The 25620-nt window shown below is 37.6% G+C and overlaps 2 protein-coding genes across 3 annotated transcripts in view; one reads left to right on the top strand and one right to left on the bottom strand.

Moving 5' to 3' along the window:
• The first annotated feature begins 165 nt into the window (after positions 1-165).
• Positions 166-3445, top strand: LOC128235755 (dentin sialophosphoprotein-like). The gene is made up of 2 exons (XM_052950553.1): positions 166-241; positions 1947-3445. The coding sequence occupies exons 1-2, from the start codon at positions 166-168 to the stop codon at positions 3443-3445; spliced, it is 1575 nt and encodes a 524-aa protein (XP_052806513.1).
• Positions 3446-8399: 4954 nt separating this feature from the next.
• The window catches only part of LOC128234683 (fibrocystin-L-like), a 46043-nt gene continuing 28822 nt past the window's right edge, over positions 8400-25620 (bottom strand). For both annotated transcript variants that reach the window (XM_052949083.1, XM_052949084.1), the window contains 21 exons: positions 25232-25600; positions 23461-24953; positions 23131-23296; positions 22636-22724; positions 22298-22472; positions 21698-21955; positions 21301-21549; positions 20636-20806; positions 20230-20463; positions 19037-19922; positions 18395-18627; positions 18032-18280; positions 17676-17882; positions 16833-17156; positions 16354-16631; positions 15495-15872; positions 15061-15321; positions 14813-14945; positions 14207-14388; positions 13758-13887; positions 8400-10355 (listed from right to left, as the gene is read on the bottom strand). In XM_052949083.1, coding sequence (XP_052805043.1) covers positions 9817-10355; positions 13758-13887; positions 14207-14388; positions 14813-14945; positions 15061-15321; positions 15495-15872; positions 16354-16631; positions 16833-17156; positions 17676-17882; positions 18032-18280; positions 18395-18627; positions 19037-19922; positions 20230-20463; positions 20636-20806; positions 21301-21549; positions 21698-21955; positions 22298-22472; positions 22636-22724; positions 23131-23296; positions 23461-24953; positions 25232-25600 — 7004 coding nt within the window. In that variant the 3' untranslated portion in view covers positions 8400-9816. The remainder of the gene's footprint in view (positions 10356-13757; positions 13888-14206; positions 14389-14812; positions 14946-15060; positions 15322-15494; positions 15873-16353; positions 16632-16832; positions 17157-17675; positions 17883-18031; positions 18281-18394; positions 18628-19036; positions 19923-20229; positions 20464-20635; positions 20807-21300; positions 21550-21697; positions 21956-22297; positions 22473-22635; positions 22725-23130; positions 23297-23460; positions 24954-25231; positions 25601-25620) is intronic.

Below are 25620 nucleotides of genomic sequence, written 5' to 3'. Positions count from 1 at the left end.
ACCTGAGAAAGCCAAAATAAAACTGTAGGCTATAACGATCAAGCAGGTAATCAATCAAACAAGCATAAAACAACATGACTGACCATATAAGCACATACTGGACCATCTGGCAATACGAGGCTCGAGTCATGGCCGTCAAGATATTGAGTCGATTTCGTTGTGGTAATGCGAGGAGATTATGTACAAGAAGTAAACCTCATCCGCAGATTCTGGATCCGAAGGCCTGAGAGTGGTGCTCTCCGTAAGCATCATTGTGCGCTACATGAAGGAACGGGAAATCGTCATTCTCGTCTTCCCGTTCGTCTTCGTCTCCACACAAGAGTTACTTCCTTTTGCTGTAAAGCTATCAGTGCCTGACTCATATCACGCGATAGAAGAATATGTACACCAATTTATAGGACGCAAAAGCCTGTTGTACCGCATACTCTATGTGCACAACTTCTCATGTAGATAACAGTTTCTGTCAACGAATATGATATATAAATGAATGCATATATGTGTGTAGTGTACATAATCAAACCAGTTGTTCATTTAAGCCCGCAGAACATGCATAGGCGGTGGGCGAAGCAAGACATATCGATATTGTGTAGCTTATTGTGGAGTTGCAGTAATTGAAAAATGGGCACATTACACAAAAAAAAGACATAGCTATAACATTCTGGTGTTCCGTGGTATACATCTTTTGCACATGACATACCTCCTTTCATCAGTAAAATGAACATTACATGATTGTTGTCCATCGCCGATTTGTTTTCAGCAGAGAATAACCGGTACATGTGCAAAAAGGGTACCGTTTTAGTAGATTTCGCAGAGGGTAAACCACAGTTCCAAGATTGCTTTAAAACATCGCATGTTTACAAAACTGAATTATCTTGTAAACGTAAAGAAACGTTTAATAATAGATTTGCAAACAAAGTTATAGTCATTGCCGTAATTTTTAAGATATTTAAGCGTTTAAAACATTAAAATTCACATATTTTAAAGTGGAGATTAATTGAACAATATAAAATATTTAAAGGCGTTCACATGATATGCGTGATAGCAGTGGTACAGTAAAGGGAGGTAACTGCTGCAAGGAGACGAAGACACGATGATGACGATCTCATAACGCCCAACGATGCCTAAAATGCCTCTATTTTTATAAAATATCATAAACACAATGTGTGTCTTTTTATTTTTATTGTTAAAACTCCAATAACTTCACAATAGTTATCCTCAGAATAGTACAGCAAAAATCAAATTAACATTTAACTTATAACCAGATGGTTAAACTTTTAATCCGATGTTACATTTTCAGGTTTTATGATATTATGAGCAATGTCTAAATATTAGCATAAGTCTAAAGATTTTGCACATATATTTATATAATCGTAAAGTAAACTGCTAGCTTTTAAGTCCAATAAGTCCAACGGTTAAATGAGCTAATGCAACTTATATATAATAATTGCTCCCTCCAAACAATACAGGAAAAACACGAAGATGCCGAGTTACATGAAGTCACGTGCTAACGGCGCCTTCTCGGCGGAGTATGGGCACCGTTGAACCAATCAGCGGAACATTGACACCGTATCGATGCAGCAAAAATTATGTTTTATTTCAACATTGCAAGAAACATACAAGTACTTCTAAAAAAGTTATATATGAAAAGAACATGACAAAGAAAGATGCAATTTTAATCAGTATTAGAACAGCAAATATAACAAACATCTGGCTTAAGACACCCATGCCAAACTGATCAATGATCAAATAGGAGGAGCGATTCAGACATCCATGTCTTATGAAACAAGAACCCATGCCATTCAGACTTAATGCAAAATAAAAATAAAACACTGATTCAGACGTCCATGCCAAATCAAGCAGAAACACTGATTCAGACATCCATGCCAAATTAAGCAAGAACACTGATTTAGACGTCCACGCCAAATAAAACAAGAGCTCTGATTCAGACGTCAATGCCAAATCTAGCAGAAACACTGATTCAGACGTCCATGCCAAATTAAGCAAGAACACTGATTTAGACGTCTACGCCAAATTAAACAAGAGCTCTGATTCAGACGTCCATGCCAAATTAAACAAGAGCACTGATTCAGACGTCCATGCCAAATCGAACAAGAGCACTGATTCAGACGTCCATGTCAAATCGAACAAAAAAACTGATTCAGACGTCCATGTCAATTCAAACAAGAGCACTGATTCAGACGTCCGTGCCAAATTAAACAAGAGCACTGATTCAGACGTCCATGTCAAATCAAACGAGAGCACTTATTCAGACGTCCATGTCAAATCGAACAAAAAAACTGATTCAGACGTCCATGCTAAATTAAACAAGAGCATTGATTCAGACGTCCATGCCAAATTAAACAAGAGCTCTGATTCAGACGTCCATGCCAAATCAAACAAGAGCACTGATTCAGACGTCCATTACAAATCAAAGAAGAGCACTGATTCAGACGTCCATGCCAAATTAAATAAGAGCACTGATTCATATGTCCATGTCAATTCAACCAAAAGCACTGATTCAGACGTCCATGCCAAATTAAACAAGAACACTAATTCAGACGTCCATACCAAAATAAACAAGAGCACTGATTCAGACGTCCATGCCAAATTAAACAAGAGCACTGATTCAGACGTCCATGCCAAATCAAACAAGAGCACTTATTCAGACGTCCATGTCAAATCGAACAAAAAAACTGATTCAGACGTCCATGCCAAATTAAACAAGAGCATTGATTCAGACGTCCATGCCAAATTAAACAAGAGCTCTGATTCAGACGTCCATGCCAAATCAAACAAGAGCACTGATTCAGACGTCCATTACAAATCAAAGAAGAGCACTGATTCAGACGTCCATGCCAAATTAAATAAGAGCACTGATTCATATGTCCATGTCAATTCAACCAAAAGCACTGATTCAGACGTCCATGCCAAATTAAACAAGAACACTAATTCAGACGTCCATACCAAAATAAACAAGAGCACTGATTCAGACGTCCATGCCAAATTAAACAAGAGCACTGATTCAGACGTCCATGCCAAATCAAACAAGAGCACTGATTCAGACGTCCATGCCAAATCAAACAAGAGCACTGATTCAGACGTCCATGCCAAATTAAACAAGAGCACTGATTCAGACGTCCATGTCAAATCAAAGAAGAGCACTGATTCAGACGTCCATGCCCAATTAAACAAGAGTACCGATTCCGACGTCAATGCCAAATTAAGCAGGAGCTCTTATTCAGACGTCCATGCCAAATTAAACAGAACCACTGATTCAGACGTCCATGTCAAATTAAACAAAAACACTGATCCAGACGTGCATGTCAAATCAAACAAGAGCACTGATTCAGACGGCCATGTCAATTCAAACAAGAGCACTGATTCAGACGTCCATGCCAAATCAAACAAGAGCACTGATTCAGACGATCATGTCATAACCAACTAGAGCTCTTGTTCAGACGTCCTTGCCAAATAAAACAAGAACACTGCTTCAGACTCACATGGCAAATCAAACAAGACCTCTTTTTCAGAAGCCCATGTCAAATTAAACAAGAGCACTGATTCAGATATCCATGCCAAATCAAACCCAGCAAGCGGATGTCAACAAATTTGTCTTTTGTTTTCTCATTCGAACTCGACAATTCATAAAGACTTTTCTACACACTGACTGTTGAAATAGCGCAATGGGTGTGAGGGTTAGGGTTACTGCTTTTGAAAGACGACACCGACGATGACAACAAGGCTATGACAATATCTCGAATAAGAACGAATTTGTGAGCAAACAAATGTCTGTTAGCCATTCGAAATAAATTGATAATTGATTTATTTTACCTATGAGTCTTCTTTAAAATTAATGTTCGTCTAGGCTGCCGTCATGGATATCCCCTGGATGACCCGCTGTCGAGTATACGATGGCTCAGCTCTGTCTCCCAAGACTGCTGTCATAGGAAAAAAATATGACAAAGTAGTACAACCGTTCGAAACACCAAAAATGTGTATGCTATTATAAAACAGTTTATTATAAGCAATGTTGGATCAATGCTTTGTCTTGTATGTGAACAGATGCGAGCAAATGCTTGTAAAGTGTTATACATATGGCCAATACTATGGTAGGAAAGAAGACATTTAAATTATTAAAGAAAAGGCATCCTCATTTATTTTTAACTTTGTTGTCGATATTTATATTTGATAAGAACAGTTTAAAGTACCATAATTACACACGTAAAGAATGGCTACCTGAAACATATATCCCTTACCCATTCAGTTTTGGATTTTGTTTTAATACCAATTTTGAAAATCATAAGTCCCCCACCACCCCTACGGCCTTTATTTTCTACGCGAAGGACGCCTTTCTGGCTACCTGCTATACGGTCTCGGCGGATACGCGTTTGCACACCGAACTCTACTTGATAGAGGAAGTGAACCGTCTGAAAGTCTGCAAAAGTGTGCAGTAAGGTAAACGGGCACGAACATATAAAATGCAATCTGTCTTCGATCTTCATTCAGACTAGAATTAAAGAGCAATGGGGAAACGTGATAGAAATAAATTTCGTCAACTAATAACATGGATTCTTATACTCAGATCTACAATTCATGTGGTAATTGTTATAATAATTTATAAGATTAATATTCCCATTTAAATATTACCATCGCATTATCACGACTTATTGTTCTTTCATATTTTGAACGAAATGCATTTCGAAAACTAGCGGTTCCTTTAAATGCAAGATGAAAATGAAAAATATTATAATTCTTGCATATTGTGTGTAGCTTGTTGCATTGTAGCTATGTTGCTTTCGTCGCCGATGAAGCTGTACGGTTTTCGTACAATTATTTAAAAGTTTATTTTCATTTAAGCATTGTTTGCATCGTTTTAAAAGACTTTTAAAAACAAGGCTAAAATTTCTACAGAATTTTCGGCTAGTACCTGTAGTGGTTAAGGTTCTCCATTGGAGGTCGTAATAATTGAGTAATTTAATTTCAGCAGTAAGTGCGTTACTTTCAATTTAATTTCACACGTCGTCTGATATGAAACATCAAGGGTGTTATGGGCACGTAGCTGCATTTGCCTTGAAGAACTTGGATGCAAACACACCAGTATTTAACATTTTAGATGGTTTTTAAGATATCAGCTTTTATTCTTATTTTAAATGTTATGTTTTTAAAAGCAGTCCGTAAGATCCAATTATTTTTTCACCAAGTTACCCATAGTTCATAAAGTATGCATTTTGGTAAGCTTATTATTTTCATAAGTTTCATTGACTACTTACAATTCAAATTGCAGGTTTCTCTGAGGACCAGTTCATTGAAGGCAATGAGGTGTACCTGGTCGGAGCATCGGGCACTAAATTCTCGTGTCCGGTCCACAAGGACGCAACCACTAGGATGCAGATCATGTGTTACAGTCCAAGGTTTGTGGACATTGGCTCTTAACCATTTTGGGTTACATTCAGTAAAAGAGAAATTCAAACTGTTGACCCAACTCTACAATTTTAGATGTATTTACAAAGTACAACTTCATTGAAAAAGAGGCTCGGTTATTGTCTGCCTCCCATCCTGGCTGATATTTCACATGTTTCAATTCCATTAATTGGCATTGACATTGGGAATGAATTACAATGTCAAATTGGGCTGACCAAGATGTGCCCATTTTTTTCCATACTTTTCTAGTGTTTTAAAACATTCACAAATTTCTCATATATATTCGTTTTACTTTTCCAGTGTTTCAAATTACTACGCCGCTATTTAGAGAATGAAAATTTGGAAAGTCAAATGTGTTAACAAAACAGATGTGGATACTCATTGGATTTTAACCATTCTTCTTAGTTTAAGACTGCATGTACGCGTGTTTTTATAGTAAGTTAATATTCAGTCATCTTACTGTCAGAGACTTGTCTGTTTCGATTTAAAATGTTTGTTTTCCAGATAAAGAGTCAATGCCACGCTAGTTTGTTGACACATTTTGAGGTGTGGGTGGGGTAAAAAAAATATCGGATCTATCTGTAAATTGTGTGAATTCTCCAGGAAGCTCCTTTTACGTACTGCAACGGTTAACAGTTCAAAATACATTTGAACGAGGATATAAAATTTTATTTATGTTCGAACAGTTGTTTTTGTCTGTAATTTGTTTGGTATGAAAGCAAATGTTCGAACATTCAGCTTCAAAGATCAGTAAAATGTTTGATAAACGGTATAACCGGTAATAAACGGTAAGTTGTTAATTTCCAATTATATATCTGTTTAAATTTATAAAATATTTCTTTCTTTTTTAACATTTTTTGACATAATTTACTGAAGTCCAATGTTCTGTTTTGATCAAGGCAAGTACATGTAACAACAAAGGAATTTAAAAGTAGTTCTGAAAGTTGATATTTTCACTCCTTATTTTGCAGTGAAAATATCAAATTGATATTTTCACTGTTGTTATTTCACTGTTAAACCCCCATATTTCATCGTAAAGCATAAAAGAAACTGAAATAGTATACAAAACCTTTTAGATGTGGATGGATGCGAACCCAGGCCGGTAAAGTCAAGAAAAAACAAACCCCCAGACCAAGTTGACTTACAGACATTTAGTCGTTATTTTGAGATGATAAGCATACAAAAATAACATCACGTGATTATGCAAATCAACCAATCATGCAACAACAAAGCATGACAATTCTGGTAAGGGTTTCAGCTCTTAGTTTTAACACTCCTAATAATTTGCCATACTTTATTTCGGAACATTTTACAACATCAGCAAGTACCTCTCTGAGATTTTCAATTAACAACATTAATGCTATGCTCCGCCAACTTATCTGCCTCATAAGCATATAGTAAGTCAGTTGACCAGTTTGGAGTTTCGTTGGTATTTTCAAACGTTGGTCATGACTATGATATGTGCTCTATTGATTTTTAAGTCAGTGGGTTAAAGGTCAAGGCAGTGGTGACCTTCATTTGAAAACCAATTTACATTGAATATCAGAAGAACGCTTTGGCATAGGGGCCTCAAACTTGGTAGCACGTTTGTTCATGACCAGATGAAACAGATGATGACCAGTAGATGAAACTTATTAATTTTTAAGTCAGTGGATGAAAGGTCAAGTTTGTTGTTACCTTAAGATGAAAATCGATTTTTTATCAATATCTGAATAACGCAATTAAATAACAATTCCCTTTACTATTTTGTCGTCAATTGGCCAAAGGTCAAAGTCGTGGTGACCTTGAGCTGAATATCCAATTTAGTTCAATAACTGGATAATGCTTGTATCCGGGTATCTCAGATATGGTTATGCTGGTGAATTATATCTGCGTTCTTTAAGTCATTGTTTGAAAACATTCGCGGAGTCTTTATGCTTTGCATCAAAATAAGGCGTGTTATATATATTTCTTTGTTTTAGCTTGGCATTTCAGGAATATATAAATACATAGATTGCAATTATTTTCACTCTTTAATGTAGACTGTATTTTTGGTTTAGATACTGATCATTGGTCGTTTTACGGGTACGTCATTGACCGGTGACCATTTGCATTTGTGGCGACCGTTTGGATTTACGCAAAATTATGAAAACTTAATCCTCAAACGGGAGCTTAGTTGAAGTGAGACACAATTGAAGAAGGGGGAGGGGGTGTAAATAGTATTACATTAGCATTATAATGAATCCTTCAAGTATTTTTAGTAAGTGTCTGTTCAAAGTTCGCATTATAAAAAAACATGAATGGGAAGAGTTATAATTCTTGCAAGTTGCGCATCTTCACATCACTATCTTTTATATATTCCAAGTGCCAATCCACTCCTTCAAGTTCTTCGAAAAAGTGCCGGTACACAATTGATGTAAAAAGATGAACAAGGGGAGATAACTCTGCAAAAATGCCCCAGAGTTATAATTCTTGCAAGTTGCAAAATTAAGCTCTCTATGTAGATTTTATGGTGTATGCCGCAGGCCTATAGACTTGATAACCGCAAATCATAGACATTACATGACAGGTTAAAAAAATTGATGCGGGCGTATGGTGTTATGCAGTTTAAAATGGTGCGAATTAAAATACCATTTCATTTTAACACGTTCATTAAATATGAACAAGAGAAGATAACCCTAAAATGTTAGTGTCAAAAACGTTTAACTCTTGCAGGGTGCACACCATATATTTTTATCTACATATGTTCCTGCTTCTAGCAGTTTTTGAGTAAGTGCTTGGAAAAAAATTCCACTATAAAAATGAACAAGGGAATTTACTATGTAACAAAGTGCCCCAGAAGTTAATTTCACAGCGGTATCTTTCTTTTGATCCAAATTTCAATCAATTCCTTCAAGTAGTTTTTGAGTTCTTCTCCGGACGAAATTTGGTTGACAGTAGTAGCATTATTATAGTATACTATCTTTATTGCCATTGTAAATTGGCAACAAACAAACAACAATCTTTCAAAGACTTTTATTTGCTCTAACTAATAAATAGCACGAAAGTATATATTTTTGAAAGGACAAACAGTACAGATTCTAGAACATTAGAATAACAGAGATATTGCCATTTTAAACAAGAATATCACAATACAGCTACATCACACCCTCTCGCTAGATCACAGCATCTTGCTACATCACAGCATCTCGCTACATCACATCCTCTTGCTATATCAACAACAACTTTCACAACAAGTATGATGATTTTAAAATACAAATGTACTTATATCGCCCGTCTCGCACAGGTCGTGAGTAATCTAAAGAAACATTATCAGGCAATACTTTTATAATGAGTTGTTAACATTAGATCATACGCGAATATTAGAAATGAATAATACAGAAACCGATGGAATCATGGAGTCAGAAGTAGTTGTATTGTTAAACAAATATAAAATTAAAACAAATTAATGAATGTGTTACAGTAAGGGCCTTCCACATTGCATAAGTTGGCAGGGAGGCCAAACAACTTAAGCAAACAGTTTTTGTTTCATTTAGTTTTGAGGAACAATCTTTTGCAAGAATAAAACATACATCCTTTGTTACATGTTTAGTGGTAGTAAGGAGTTGACTGAATTGTCCGAAAGAAGGTTTTAGATTTAGATTAAAAAGCGAAAGCAATTTTTCAGAAGTCTGTCAGACAATTTAAAAATGTGTTTGTGCCAACATGCCTCAGATCACCCAATCAACAATGTTTTGTGGTTTCTATGAAATATATATATATATATTCAAAAAAGAAATATTTTCAATAAAATAATGACAAAAAATGAAGATTTAATTAATTTCCTGGTTACAAAAATGCAAATATCTTTCTTTAAAACACTGCAATAGTGTTGACTATTTGACACAAAAATACATTTGGTATATCGACATTTCCGAGAAAATGCAAATGCTTTTTATTCGAAATCTGATAAAAAAATAGTTCGTGATATTTGCTCAACTCCTTATTACACCTACACATGTTGCAACAGATTATGTATTATGTTTTCTCAATATTGAACCTCAAAACTTAAAAAGACATTTTTTTAAACATTTTATGTCTTGGTCCTTCAAACGGCTTTTAGACTGTGTAAGACTCTTACTAAAGTTAGTAAACCTACGCACGCCGGAAAACCTTAAAAGATATTGGATTTTTTTTAACCATGTTAGACTGTCAGACAATAGAATGGTTACATAAACAACAAACAACTATTATACAGGTCTCCATATATGGACAATGAGGTCGACTTGTCAACTGCAAAACATGTCTATAATATACAGAGATTTGAATCACACATTACATAAGACAATAACTCGTAAACTTTTATACATTCCTCTTTAAAACGACAGTCCGTCAAACCCCCCATGCTAATCTTGCTTTGCGTCAGACGAAAATACACTAGAATATAAAGTCTCTCTCGGACTTCGCTTTAGGCTTTTTTTTCAGTGGGTCCACTACACGCACCTTGCTACGATAGGGACTGGGGGCCGGACTCGAAGTTGGGCTTGGAGCAGGGAGGTGTGGGCGGGTGAATTCGAAGGGTTCAGGTGTCGACAGGTACTCCCCGTGGTAGAGTTTCCTACCCTCGGGTGGCTCGCTTCCTCCCATGTCGCCGACTGGAGACACGCGGTTAGAGCGATTGAGCCGCGGGGAGGTAGAACGCGGGCTTGGCGTGCGGGCGGCTGGAGGCTCGTAGTACGCCGGCGGTGGGGAGAGGGACGCCATGTACGAGTCATTCTTGTCCTTGAGGTCTGTGTTAGATCCAATAATGGAGTCGTTTACACGTACAGAGAAAGACGACATCGGGCGTTTTCCTTTATTGTCGGCGGACAGATGCGTTGCCAATGGAGCTTTGAATTTCATGCTCGTGAACGTGTCCTGTTTGTAGAAGTCCACAGTGTCGTCGTTTGGTGGATAGATCGTTCCCCGAGTCAAATCTGAAAGTGACGTACACATAATTTAACTATATATGTGTATACATAACTATGATATGAATTAGACTACCATATTGCAATCATGCTAACTGAAGTAGCAGTTATGTAGTTTTATCAACAACATATGTCAAATCGTTATAAACATAACAAACGAAGGTTTTAAAACTTAACTATTTATTTTTATTATACAAACACTCAATATTTATGTGAAAAACTACAGAAACAAGCTCAGTAGCCAAAAGTTTAAAAATAAACCCCGTTTAATGGCACAGGGTAAACGCCAAAGACATAAAACACACAAAAAAATCACAATCAAAATAAGTGACGGATAAAAGACAAGCGATTATCAATATCCAATACAGTGACACAAATACATCACTTCTTTTCCATGAAATATCAATGATACATGTATATGTATTTAAATATAGTGATGGTTTAATCTAATGAAAGCTCTTAAAATGTTCAAATCGTTAATAGTCCAATTGACTAGGCAAACAATTTCTTCATACACATTACTGCAGCAGAACAGCACTATAGGACCGAATTATGCACAGATCACATTCTCCATACCTGTATATAATAATGATCCTATTCGCTCAAGTGTGAAAAAGGGGATCTCATTTTTCACAAAAACAGTCACATATGTAGCATTTCCTGGGATCTCATTTTAAACACATCACATTTACATCGCCTATAGAAATGCGATTTACATGTTAACCCCTTTGTGGACATTCACATGTCACATTTGAAAATGTGACTTATATGATTCTATGCTTCACACAGATGCGAATAGTGGGATCTGTGAAAAATATGGCCCTACAAAGACCGGCCTAATATATCAGAAAAGGGCATGGATAGTGGATTGCAACGCTTGTCCTGTGCGGACGTGTTCTGTCATTCGAGAAGGGAAATAACTCGATAGGTATTAGAGCCAAAGTTATACGGTTTGTTTGACATGTACGCTTTGTCTTTCGTAACATGTGTACCAAGTTTTCGCACACCAAGCCGACGACACCAATGCTATAACAATGACTTTTTTATGTTTCCCGACAACATAGCAATTATCCAGCTTTGCATCAGAGATGTCCAACCGGTGTTAAAGGTCTATATTGATCCTGATTTATAGGGGAAAGTGATCTGTTAAGCATAGAAAACATTCTTTGGGAGCTGTCCAGGGATCTAGGAGAAGAGGACGAAAACGGTCTCGTTGAATCAAGCCGCGCACTGGTTGATTCCTCATTCCAATGGACTCGACTGTCTCCGAGCCGTTTTACACTTTGAACAAATGATATACGAGTTTCGGTATTTTTACGATTACTAGCAGTGCTCATGCGATTATTATTATTTCTTCTTAAACGAAATACCGTCGTTTTGCTTGATGCAGAGAGTTTAGCAGACGACAAAGAAGTCGAATTTGTCTTTATAGAATCAAAAGACGAGGAAAAACTTTTAAGGCTAGGAATTCCTGTGTGCTCAAATATTGAAAATGATTTGTTTGGGGAAGATAATTGTCGGCTTCTGGCACTTCTAGTGTTTCGTCTACTTATTCTAGACGCTACTTTGGTTCCGAAATCGACTGGTAGGAGGGATGTGTTTTTTGGCGGGAAACGACGCTTTCGAGTTAACACATTCAAATCCGTAAACGAATCTGGCTGTAGCAATGTTCCAGCAGTTGGCTTCTGGCTTCCAATGACTGAAATAGCACAGATATATAACATAAGTATTTAGTGAATGTATGAAGATGTATACACAGAAAACAAACACAGATCTAAAGCAAATACTTCAGGCAATACAATTCTATGAACATGATTAAAAGTCATGTTTTTCAAACGAAATCGATATTAATTATTTCCGAAATGATAATGTGACTATCATTTATTTACATTTACTATCAATTAATAAAACTCACCTTTGTTAGACGTATACCGCACACAAAACACAATAACATGGAGCTGAATAAGTTAAATATGCGTATCACACACAGCACCAGCAAAAGCACACACACGTCCGTATCGTTATCGATTTTGACCATCGAAAATACATTTATAGAACATATTGTAAGGTTGAATAACATCATAGATGTATATACTATAAAATAATATCTTGAACAACTCAAGCAATGTTCATAACGTCCAATCAGACATCGGCCAAGAACGATTCTGTTTCGCAGAAGCACAGAAAACGTTTTAGTTGTATGTTAACCATAAATTTTGAAACAAGATTTAAACTTTAATGGTTCACTACAAATTTCGTTAATGAAAAGGCAATACGGAAAATGTTGGCGACGTACGACAGACGGATGGACGGACGGCGACGGAAAATAATTTAATCACGATGTTAAAGCTGAGCACTTTATGTTTAAGTGAGCTGATAAAAAGCCAATCGATCAACACCCACAGCCACTGCCTCTTGAACAATGTATTGTCGTTGATAAAATGTTCCGTTACAAATTTATATTTTATCGACATATCTTATTACAATAGTACATGTTTGCGTGTTTGTTCAAGTGACCGTGTACACAGAATAAAACAAACACAAGTACAACACTGCAGCCTCTTTTTACCAACGAAAGAATTTCCATTTCCCAACAAGTTTGACAAAAGGGAAACTGTAATGTTCAAATACTATGATTATGCTGTAAAACGTTTCGTGTATTCGCTTCATTGTACTGATAAATAACAAGAGAACCGTGGAGCGAACACCATCACTGCTAGCGTAGCTTGACATCCATTACTGCTAGCGTAGCTTGACATTCATCACTTCTAGCGTAGCTTGACATTCATAACTGCTAGCGTAGCTTGACATTCATCACTTATAGAGCGTAACTCGACAATCATCAACGCTAGCTTAACTTGACATTCATCAACGCCAAAATGGTACTTGACATGCATCAACGCTAGCGTAACTTGACATTCATCAACGCCAAAACGTAACTTGAAATTCATCACTGCTAGCGTAGCTTGACATTCATCACTTCCAGAGCGTAACTTGACATTCATCAACGCTAGCGTAACTTAACATTCATAAACGCCAAAACGTAACTTGACATTCATCAACGCCTGAGCGTAGCTTGACATTCATCAACGCCTGAGCGTAACTTGACATTTATCACTGCTAGCGTAGGTGGTTTTTTTTAATTATGGCCAATATAAAGTTTTTTGTAAGACGCCAACGCCAATACTACCACAATATCTCGACGCATTTTTTTCAAATTATAGTCGACCTTATTTCATGTGTTTTACATAGAAATTGACAAAATATATTTCCTATTAATAGTTAACCTTTATCATGTACAGTAAAAATGCACAATTGATATCTCTAATAACAAGAACTAGTAATTAAATTTACATCTTACACAGCAGACTTACAAATACCCAATCTCATTTTAAAGAAGTGTGTACACACCATGCTTGCTCGAGTTGTGTTTGGAGACACAGAAAACCACCAACACCGCAATCCCGATCACTGCTAGTACACAGCAGACCACAATAACAGCGATCTTCCAAGCAGCAAACCCGTCGTCTTCATCGTCAGACTAAAATGTAAACAAAACCAGACCCTTATTCGATGATCATAAGTAAAGAAGCGATTCCTGTTTAGGAATTGATACTTACGAAATTAAATTGGTTTTGCTTTATTTCCTGCACGATATGATTATTTATTTTAATAAATAACCTTAAAAATGTCCCAGCATACAAACCATGGAATATATGAGAAGCTAACGTATATATCAATCATGAAAGCGACAAATATTCTTAAACGTTTTTTCTAATTTGTTGTGAACACGAGACATCAAAACAATAGCAATTTTAATCTTTAAATTTCTCTCAAAAAATGAAAAGCAGAAAACTTGCCAGTTCACCACACTTGACGCCGTAGTAGGTCGACCCATTCACTGACATGTACGGGGCCAGGGTCAGCTGATAGCCGTTAAAACCGTACTCTGTCTTGTTGAAGATGCTATCACATAGATCGAAGGCTGTTTCGCTGACATGAGAAGCATTTCCTTGGATGGTGAATGTCACAACAATGCTGCCTGGAATTTTAACATTAGGTTCATAAACTTACAAAATTAAAGTTTGATTAAATGACTCAATCAGTCGTTAGACTCAAGATATCTCAGGATATGCTGATAATAATGACGACATTGAACTTGATACAACAATAAAATACAACGAGTAAGACTGATCAAAGGCAACTGGACATAACTTGAAAGTGAAGCTCCGTTGGGCCATTACCCTGACATTTATTTTAATAACCGAATTACTACTATCCATGTGCAATTTGTGTGTTTCTTCCGTTTCGTTTGTTTACTTCCTTGTATAAATACATACTATAACATTATTATCAGTTTTTGATCGTTGATTATTCCATGCGCATTCCAAAATTCATTTATAGTTTTATACTCAATGCTCAAACATTGAAAACGATAAAAGGGATTTCATTGTGTTCTATCTCACCTTCTGCGATGGAGCCGACTGTAAATTTTACATCAGACCACGTGTTGGCATACTCCGTAATAATAAAGGCTTCAAATTCGTACTGCAGGGCTTCAGTAGACAGCACGGTGTAGAAGTCCACGTCGAATTTAACCTAGAAAATAAAACACAAAACAATCAGGTGTCTGAATTTTAGACAACTGAAAACGGGTATGTACTTATTGAGTGTTAAATAACATTCATACGACCAATATCACATGTAGAGTTACCTCCATATCATACGATTCGTCCACAAAAAGTCCGATATGGTCAGGGTTGACAACCACTAATTTATGGTAGTGTGTAAGATCAAATCCAGCTGGGTCTGTGGTTACGTGGAATTTCATATAGAACATTCCAAACCCTGTGATGTTCAGGTCGCGGAAGGAGGCTAGTCCGGTGATAGGATCGAAAGTCGCCGTTGTTGTACCCTGGAGATCGCCGTGAAGAGAATTGCCCAATAAACTGACATTGGCACTCCATGCGTGATCCTGAAATCGCATGTATCCTTTTAGTACTTCTGGTTACATATTCGGATATACAAAATTGCGAAATATGCATAGTAAATCTACACGGTCATTCTTAAACAAACATTACATACATTGAAAGTTCGCACAAGCGGTGTTTCAAAAGGCATCATTTTTTTTTATATACACAAACTCACCCTCCAAGAAATATCTGATATCACATCTCCAGTCATCTCATCTATGAGTTCAAGAGTGATTGCAAGCTGCTCGTTCTGAACAATGTCCCCGCTGGTCATAGAAGCAATGTTAATTGCAACAGGTCTTCCAGACAAATCGAATGGATCGGATGAGAGCGTGAAATTTTCAGCCTCAGGTGGGTAGGTGACATTGAAGTCGAGAACGTAATCATTTCCCATGTGGGAAATGACCAGATCAGTGAAGTTAAACCAGCCGTCTGCACTGGTGATGTTGAGAGTTCCGTCCAGGACAGCGTCGGGATGACCTGTACCCTGGCGTATACTGACTGTCAACTCCCATGGATTTTCTCGTGTTCCAAGCTCAACAACAACTAAGTCCTGAAAAGAAAAAAAGACGATGTCCTTTTTGGTAATAACCAGACAGACAGACAGACCACAGGAGACAAGCATGCTTTTTTTGTTTAAGTCCAAACTTGACTTGTTTTAAGTTCCTACCAGAGATATATTCACTCATGTCCTAGGATGATTTTGGAATGTTAGTTGGAGACGAAGAGAAAAAATGAGAAAAAAAATTATGTCGGTAACCCTAACCTAACCCTAGGTATGTTTTGTTTTAAAATAAATTGGCTGCCAACTGTTAACTGGCTGCCAATTGTCAGCTGGCTGGAAAACAAAATAAAATGAACCATCGATCATCAATGCGTTAACGTTTGTTCTAAAAAATCGTACACTTTGATAACAAAAACTCATGTCAAGAAAAAAGAAGACATGAACATTGTAAGATGCAGATACTTTAGTACCTGAAAAGGTGTTTTATTCGAAAATTTTAATTTAACTTTCAACTATTGCAGAAACTTACACTTATATCCGCAGCTCTAACTTTAGGCTGTACTGTCAATGGCATAGTCTCATACTCTGGTGACAATTCGGTGTGGAAATAGAGATATGTCGGCGATGGGGTACCATAAACAATAGTTCCCTCTTCTGGGTCAGCAGAAGGAACTGACACAGACTCACATGAGCCGGATACATTGAATGATGCAGATATATTGCCGGCTTGGCATTCGTTGACAATCTCAGAAGCGAAGTTATAGAGCTGATTTAAGTCGATATTGTCGGAAGCAGTATCATTTTCGCCTGCAATAACATATTATTTTACAGTGCCAAGGATTACACAGATATTTCACTATATATTTTACGATTGAAGAAATCCCAAGCAAATATCTTTAATTTAAAACAAAAAATCCTCTTAACATCAAACAACGATAAATCTGTCATTTGACAAACTGAATGTAATATAAACAACAATCGTAGTGGAAACTCAAATTTAAAACTTACTAGCTACAGGTTCATCGCCTATCTCCAGCTCAACTGTGACACCGCCAGAGTCTCTCTTCTTTCGTGTTTCCGATTCACTCACAACATTCATGATTCGAACCTTAGTAAGGGGGATGTTCAAAAACGCTGCAACATTCTCTATGATGTTATCACCAAAGAACTCGTCCACAGTTAAAGCAGGGAGAGAGAAAGATACGATAATGGTGTCTCTGGAGATAACGTCTATTCTTTGCTGACCTTGAACAATGAAGGTCAGTTCACCTCGGTCTCTATGGAAATAGTTCGTACCAGTGCCGTTGGCAATCATCGGCTCAAATTCATTTCCTGAAATAAAGCATAACATAAGTGAGATCTTACATATTTCGCAAAGCCTATGTCATGCCCAGGAAAACATTTGGTGGCATATTTACATAACATTAAGACAGACATTAACATGAAATAAGCTGCAAATAATCAGTCTTAAGACAATATCCAATGTAAAATGTGAAACGTTTTGTATGTATTGCGGATTGAATGACATAATAGGCTTTATCTGCCTTTGTTGTATTGAGACTGTGTGTAGGTAAGTAACATAATGGAAACTACTTGTAGAAGTCTTGACCAGTGGGCCTCTATACGGTGTTATCGTTTTATGCTTGTCTTATGGGTGTATCTCCATGGTTTCAGTTATATTTTAAATGACATGTTTTTCGGTCTTTGTTGTTTGGTGAAGTTGTGAGTTTCTTGTTTAGCGTTTCTTAACTGTGTGTCTCTTAAAATGTTATTCGATAATGTTAGGCTACTGGACAGGTAACGTTAGTTTCAACTGTATCAACATAAGTCGAAGTAAAATAAAACATTAACCTGTTGGCATGCTGGTTATATATCGACCGTTGCTGTCAATGCGAGCGTTTGTAGCAATTTTGTATACGCCGTCGACGAAGACATCGAGCCTGTTCGGTCGGGAATACCAAACAGTGAGCTTAACACCCTCTTCTGGGTCAACGTTCAAAAGTCTGTATCGCATCTTTTCTGGCGTGGTTCCAGTAAAGTGAATAAGGAATTCCTTATCTGAAAAATGTCTTATCTGTATTAATCCTTTAAGCATGCATTTTATGTTGAGGTAAAATGTGTAAAACAGTATCTGCTTATAGTTTAGAAAATGAAATGTAAGCAATACGAAGCAGTGTGAAAGCAGTTTGTATGCAGTCTAGATTTACCTGTAGCAACAAGCGCCATGAAAGTAGAAAGTCTTTTCCTGCAGGTATATCCACTGCACCAGCCGTGATCCTGGGGTCCGTTAATCAAATCAATGTAGCCTGTACCAAGCACAGCTACGGGAGAAATACGCCTCGTCTCTGTGTCAGCGTCCATGCTTTCAATGAGAAGCAACTCATGATCTATATCGTCCAGGCATTCGTAAGCCTGCCAGTTGGACTGGTATGTACAATTTTCGTTCCGGATCACACCTTAAATGAAAGGTCAAAATTATTTATCACTATTACTTATATGGCAACGTTAATTCAAAATATTTTTTATCGCAGTAGCATATTATAAAAAAGATACTACAAAATATAAAATACCTTTATTTGGCATCATCAGCTCATATGGGATTCTAGAACCATCCAGTCTGGTGACCATCTCCTTCGGAATCCTATAGTCTCCAAGACCTCTTCTCGGATCACCATCCCATTCATATTCCGACTGCGGAATAACGGAGCCCACGTGACCTAAGAACGATCCGTCCATATCTTTAAAGAGGGCTTTCTTTAACGCATCACAGTCCATGTCCACGCAATCAGCTGAGTTGATCTTACTGAAGTCAAAAGCATTTAATTTATTACGTTTTCTATTTCATGCACAATTTTAAACCCATTTTCGGGCCTTTGCGTAAGATAACCAGCAAAAAGATGTATTTCTTCTCTAGCATTAACCTCACAACACTAAACAACATAGCACTAAACAATTTCTAGACAACAGGCGGATTCCAATGCCGTCTATTTTGCACAGTCGATCAATGGATATCAAAGTAATAAATGTTTTAGCCTGAGTTATGGCACTTTGCATAACCTAATGTTCATGTTAATATTATAAACATGTTATTAGTTGTGATAAACAACCCCAAGATGCCAATACCAAGCTTTTCAGCAAATATTTTTTTTTCATAAAAAAGACGAGCCAAAACATTTCAAACATATCAAGTTCAATCAATCATAAAGACATACCCAACATTCGGCCGGTGGTACATTATTTTATTGCTATGCTCAACATCAACCAATGTCGTCAGTGTCATCTCAATGGGATGTTGTCCATCGTCGTTGCCAATGTTTGTCGATACAGCAAAATTACCTATGTCGTCACATCCAAGATTTCCATACTTCGCAAATGTGTTTGCTGATGCAGTCATCAATCCACCATTCGCATTGTAGGCCATGATACCTTTAAATGGCTTAATAGGAGCATTGTTGCCACCGGAGTAAAATTGTGGAAAAATAAGTCCAACCATCCCACCTCCATATGCAAGACTTGGACGGGATTTGGCGGAGATTTCGAAGTTGTCATCACCTGAAGGCTTTGTATCGAGTGAGCAATCGTAAGATGTAGTTTGTCCTACAAAAATGTTGTCATTTACTGCCATCCTCCTGTTTGCAAATCCATGACCACTTGAACCGGGTCCCAGAACTATTGGAAATAACCCATTCTGGTTCTCAACAAAAACGTTATTTTCTGCCACAAAATCTGGCGAATTTTGGTAAAAGATACCGAAATCATGGCTTTTCCAGACGGTAAAATTGGCGTACTTAACACAGCCTTGACCACCCAAGTTGTCACCAGGTAGTGTAACAACACCAAGTAAATTTGCATAAGCCATGTTATTTGAATAGCGCCCTGAATTGTCAGTACACGGAAGAGGGGGGACGTGGTATGCCAGTCTCTCTGAACCGGAAACCAAGTTTCCTTGAAGTACAAGGCCGTCAGCTTCAAAAGCTTCTATTCCTGCCTCCCATCGTATATTGAAGATTTCCATCCGATCTTGGTAGGATGCCGTAGAAATCATCAAATTTATGAAATTGTGTAGAAGCTGCGTGCCGTCAGAACTTGTTGCCATACCTATATAAAACAATGATGGGAATCGTCTTATTCCTACATCATAACACAAGTGTAGCCACTGACTAGTCAATATTCTTATAAGCAACGGCAAATTAAAGACATGTGGTGCTTAGAACTTTATTCAAATAATTTGTTCTCATAAAAACGTAAGTTTATTTAAATAAAGTAGATAAGAACATAAACATATTCGACATAAAACATATTCATAAACTACTTGAATGAGATTATATTTTTGATTATTATTACCAGTATTCCCATTAAACATTCAAACACAGTTATATTTATAGTGCTGTGTGTTTTAACTTACCATTTCCAACACTCCCATACACGACATTTTCTGAAATTTCTAACCCGCCAATACCAAATGCACCAACAGCTGTATTAAAGCCATTGTGGAAGGAACATTTGCTGATCTTAGAAGGTTTAACATTGCTCACTGATCCTGTTGCCACATAGGCCACGGAAAATCGAGGGTCGTATTCCTCTGTCCAGCCTTCCTGGCCGGTATGATAAAATTCCACATTCGCTAAACGGGCGTATCCTTCAAAATACGAAAAATGATAATATATATACATACATATTATATTCAAAATATATTAATTGGTATAGTATCTCTTCAAATATAAAATAGGTCTTTCTCTTCCTCAAGTACTTTTCAACTGGTATTAACATTAATTGGGTGATAAGTACATTCCAAAAAAGTGAAACCATACCCGTGTATGCCTGCCCATTGTAGACGATAAGTCCGACAAGTACACGCGCCCCAAAAGATTCATCATATAGGTCACCATAATCCTCGCCGATGACCTTAATGTTGTGCGACAACAAACCAACACCAGCACCCACATCGATTGTATAACCACTGTTAAGCATCTCATTGTGAGCTGAAAGAACAAAAAACAAATCACATTCAACTGCAAAACATATCATTAAAATGGCATCAAATAGTGTGTCATTCTTGAGATGGCGACGGTTAAAGCTGCACTCTCACAGATTGAACGTTTTTACTTTTTTTTTGTCTTGGAACGAGCCAATTTTTGTGAAAAACAATGGAAACCAGTTATATAAGACTGCTTATAAAAAATAATATCGCAATTTTTTATATTTAAGTTTAACATTGATGCTTAATGCATTTTTCTTAAACCGTAAGTAACGGTTTAAGCCATAAAACATGAATTTTCGAACGGAAATATGAAAATCTACGATCTGATTTTATGTCAGCAATCTTACATCATTGGTTTGCAGATATTTTCGCAAATATTTGCTCTTTACAAGTCAAAAAATAAAAACGTTGTAAAATGGTATATCTGTGAGAGTGTAGCTTTATCTGTGAGAGTGCAGCTTTAAAACATGATGCATATAAATTCGTTTAGCTTACCGACGTGTCGGTACTTGAGGGTATCGTTCAAAGTCAATGTCATATTATCTCCAGCAATTGCTGTTATCCGAACGCCTTCAGACTCCCAGGCATTATAACTCGTAGGTGCGATAACAATGTCGTCTCCAACTTCCCACTCCACTGGTTCTGCAAGGACAATAGTGTCTGACCCTGCATCAGCAGTGCTAGCGAGCTGGGTCCACGTTCGCCCTTTGTCCTTTCCGAAGAGATCCAAGCCTCCGAATACACCTGGCAAAAGCGAAGGGAAATTATTGCGTACGTTGTTTACAACTACAAACAATAAGATATATACCGCATTGACCTAATCACACTTAAAGGGGTTTGTGATTATATAATACAAATTTCAAACAGAAGGTTAAATGTCATTATTTCTTACCAATGGCTTTAGAACCTATCGTGGGGCCATCACCAGCGATGAAGTAAGGTGAAGAATGGTTGCCCCGTAGTGTTATTGTAGCTAGACCATTAAATGGTTCGTCCGGCCAGCCAATGATCAAACGACCACCGCGAATAATTATAAAGTCAGCTTCTATACTGTATACAGCTCCGGGATCATTGTAAAATTCTAAAACACCCTCAAGTAGCAATGTTCCTAGTTTACTGATGCTCGTCATGTTGACAACCATCCACGTACCTAAAACAATACAAATAGGAATGTAGACAGAAGCATTGTTGAACGGGTTGTTAAGAGTATTGCTTTCAACGTTACATAAATGATCCAAACGATTCAACAACGAACTGGGCAGAGATATTGGAATACCCAGTATATTCGATATATTTGGAAGAGATGTATTGGTAACAGATTAATCTGTCTGATGGCACATAGACACGAAGCCAAAACGGCACACAAACAACATAGCTATTTTACAGAATGTCGTCAACTACAACACAGGCCTGGACGACATACCGACTTTCAAGTTAAATAAAATACGAAAAAGAGTATGATTTTTATCTTGACTTTTCTATAAACACTTACCAAATGAAATTTTAACGTTGTCATAGTCCTGTGGAATACCCGATGATCCGCCTATATTAATCAAATAGCCATCTTCGGTCATGTTCCAGATTGTTGCATCATCCCAATAGCCGAACTCGGGGGGCCTAGACACTGCTGGCGGCACAGTGTCAGGGTCTGGAGGTGGTATGCAGTCCTGTATATTTAAAATTGAAATATAAATAAAGAACAACTTGACATGTTGGTGAGTTAGATTATCATCATGCGGTTTCTGCCATTTTAACAATTCAAACATATAACCGCATAGCATTGCATACTTATAACACACCAGTTTTATTTCAAATGAATATCAAGCATACCGTATAGAAGCACTTGTACGCAGTAAAGCTGAGAGGTCGATCCATTGCAATCGTGGACAACCCACGTCTGCTCCGCTGAGTGCCACTAACTAAGGAAGAGAAATTAGTACATACTGTTATGTTTATATTTACTATTATATAGTAGTATGCTTAATTTCGATCAAAATGAATGAAATAAGGACATAGTATACATAATTTAGTTTAAACTTCCTTTTTTCACGTTGCCATGATGTTGCGCGAGAGTGTGGTCTTGTATTGTGGGGGAACCTGGAGTGCCCGGAGAACACCCAAGAGTGAAGCTTGGTGACCTCCAACCAATTATTTGTGCCAAGTGCACTAACCATTGCGCTAACCGGACAACTAAATGCTGAATATTCTGTGGATGTACATAATTATGCATTTCCTAATGTAAGTGTACTTCACTTATAGCTGACTACTGTGTCACTGAATGATGAGCGTATAGACTTGCGGAGAAAAAATGACTCCAATACATACTGACAAAATCGATTTCATCATTGATATTGTCCCATTCCCAGTCTCCGTGCTTGGCTGTTGCAGGATCAAGTCCTTCTGTCATATTGATGAAGGATTGACCTCCGTCAAGTGATAATCGGTCTGGCAACGTTTCCACTGGCAGGCGAACAACTATGTAATCACTAGCCTACAAAGGTGAAAGTCATATTTCATAGCATTATGTTAAAGAATTGGTTAATAAAGCATTTAAATGTACAATTCAAATGAAAATTTACCACATTAACATATATGTAAAAGAGTATGTTTTATAATTATTTGCTGTAATAGATTAAAATACAAACTTAAATTTACCTCAAAATCATAAAATTGCCCAACAAAGCTAATGTTTCTGATTTGCTCTGCGTCTACAAAATAGAACTTGTATGAGGCTCCTCCTAGAAGTGCACACATCCATCCAGGTTTATGCGTAAGTCGTTTCTGTGCATACATGACCGAGCTATTTCCATACTGATTTTCAAAACCAAAATTCTTTCCTTCAAGAGAGGCAGGTTTTGGTTTGTTGAATGCAAATCTGTGCCATTTGTGTTGTGGGGGGCACATGCTCGCAGGAACACCAATGCTGAATTCTGGGGCAGGCTCGCAATCATCAGGCAGGGTACCAGATGAGGGCAATACTGTCCAGTTGGCTGGTTTTCCAGTCGCCGATCCATCCAGATCTAGTATAACTCCTTGCGATTCCCATGCATAATTGACTTTGTTTTGTGCATTGATGAATGTCAGGCCTTCGGTATGGTAGGTGAAACCGCCGCATAAGAAGGAACAAGTGCCTGTTATTCTAGTCCATGTAAACGCTGAACAGTCATCAGCAAAGTTGACAAATCTAACATTAACAACTTTGAAGCCACGACCATAAGGAAACACTATACCTCCAGATGTACAACCTTGTTCACTACTAGGAATCACAGTTGTTTTGCCTACAATCAAACTGTCAATCACCATTGGGCTGTCGTCTGTGTACAGCGGAACATTTGATATAGTTTTACCTTCATAACCAGCTATCTTGTTTTGAACAAGAATGCAGTTTTTCAACTGTAGGGCGCCGCCATTTACCGTTTCGGCACCCTTTTCATTGTTCCATGAGAAAAGTCCATCAAACACCGCCGGTTCAACGACACTTCCGCCGCAACCGCCTTGCGCCGGAAAGAAGTCTGGGAATGTCCACAGACCAAACCAACCGAACGAATGCGCTGAATTGTTGTAGAACACACCTAGTGGAACTTGCTTTGGGCAAACATCGTTGGTAAAAGAAGGACCATCTGGACGACTATGCATTCTGTACCAGAAGCCGAAATGACTACCACCAGCGGCGGCATTGTGTTGGATAGTGTTGTTAGGATTTGTTACCCAGAATGCAGCTGGTGTAACATCGTCATTCAGTAAACTTGAGCTTTCGCGAACAAAAACAGCAAGATTGTATTGAAATGTATTGCCAGTTTCTATTCCATCTTCAAGGAAAAATGCACCGCCCATTATGTCAAAGATAACGGTTCTTTCTACCATTGTATTATGCGTGCCATGGATGTTTACAGCTCTGTTAAATGACTTGTGTATGCTACACCCACGAACATAGCTAGAAGACATGTCTCCATTCAGGTGAAAATGAACAGGATATCTTCCAAGACGGAAAGCCTGTCCAACAAATGTGAACTCCACATAAGAGAAGCGAGCTTCAGCTTCGTGCGTGTCTTTAACAGGGGCATGTACAAGAACCATCCCTCCGAATTGGCTGCTGCCAATCTCATCACCAAATCGTCCCAGGAAACATGTCTGTGTTGCAAATTCACCTTAAATGTAGATTAATTAGATTAATTAGCTTCTGGTGTTCTATGTTGTTCAAAGATTCTACTTGAAATACATTGACAATTAGCAGACAAATTAACCATATCAACAAGAATGATGAAAAAAAAATCAGTTTCAACGGTATGGTAAGTTTATAGGTATATAACGGGTATAAGGTATATAACTCAATGAAATGTTTTTTTACGTTTTACGAACGAAACTCTTACGAACAAGACAAACGAAATACAATCATGACAATTCCAAGAGTTTGACTGATACCTACCAGTATCAAATCCTTGTTCGCAAGCGTCTATTACATCTTCCCATTGTGGGTCAGTGTTTCCCCTAACAACAACATTATGAGTCAACAATCCGACTTCAGCGCGAAACTCGACCAGGGTGCCATCAAATGTCTCCTCAGTTCCAACATGCACTGCCTCCAAAGGTTCATTCAACGTCAAAGTTCGCTTATCAGAGGAAATACTCTGAATTGTTTTCTTCTCGTTTTCACTCTGAGTGTGACGATGTCCAGTGGAGGCAATAACTATTTCATCACCAATACTCCATTCTACTGGATCTACAAGTGTGAGTGTGTTGTCACCTGCGTTCGACGTTGATTCGAGTCTGGTCCATGTAAGAGGTACCCCAATACCTGGCAAAAATGCAAAAAAC

This window comes from Mya arenaria, chromosome 5 (genome assembly GCF_026914265.1).
Source record: "Mya arenaria isolate MELC-2E11 chromosome 5, ASM2691426v1".
Taxonomy (NCBI): Eukaryota; Metazoa; Mollusca; class Bivalvia; order Myida; family Myidae; genus Mya; species Mya arenaria.
The sequence above is the reverse complement of the archived record's forward strand: the minus strand, read 5'-3'. Positions and strand labels throughout refer to the sequence as shown.

Coding starts and splice junctions, on each gene's coding strand:
- LOC128235755 (XM_052950553.1), top strand. CDS start 166: ATGCGAGGAGATTATGTACAAGAAGTAAACCTCATCCGCAGATTCTGG. Junction 242..1,946: donor GCCTGAGAGTGGTGCTCTCC/GTAAGCATCATT, acceptor GCTCTGATTCAG/ACGTCAATGCCAAATCTAGC.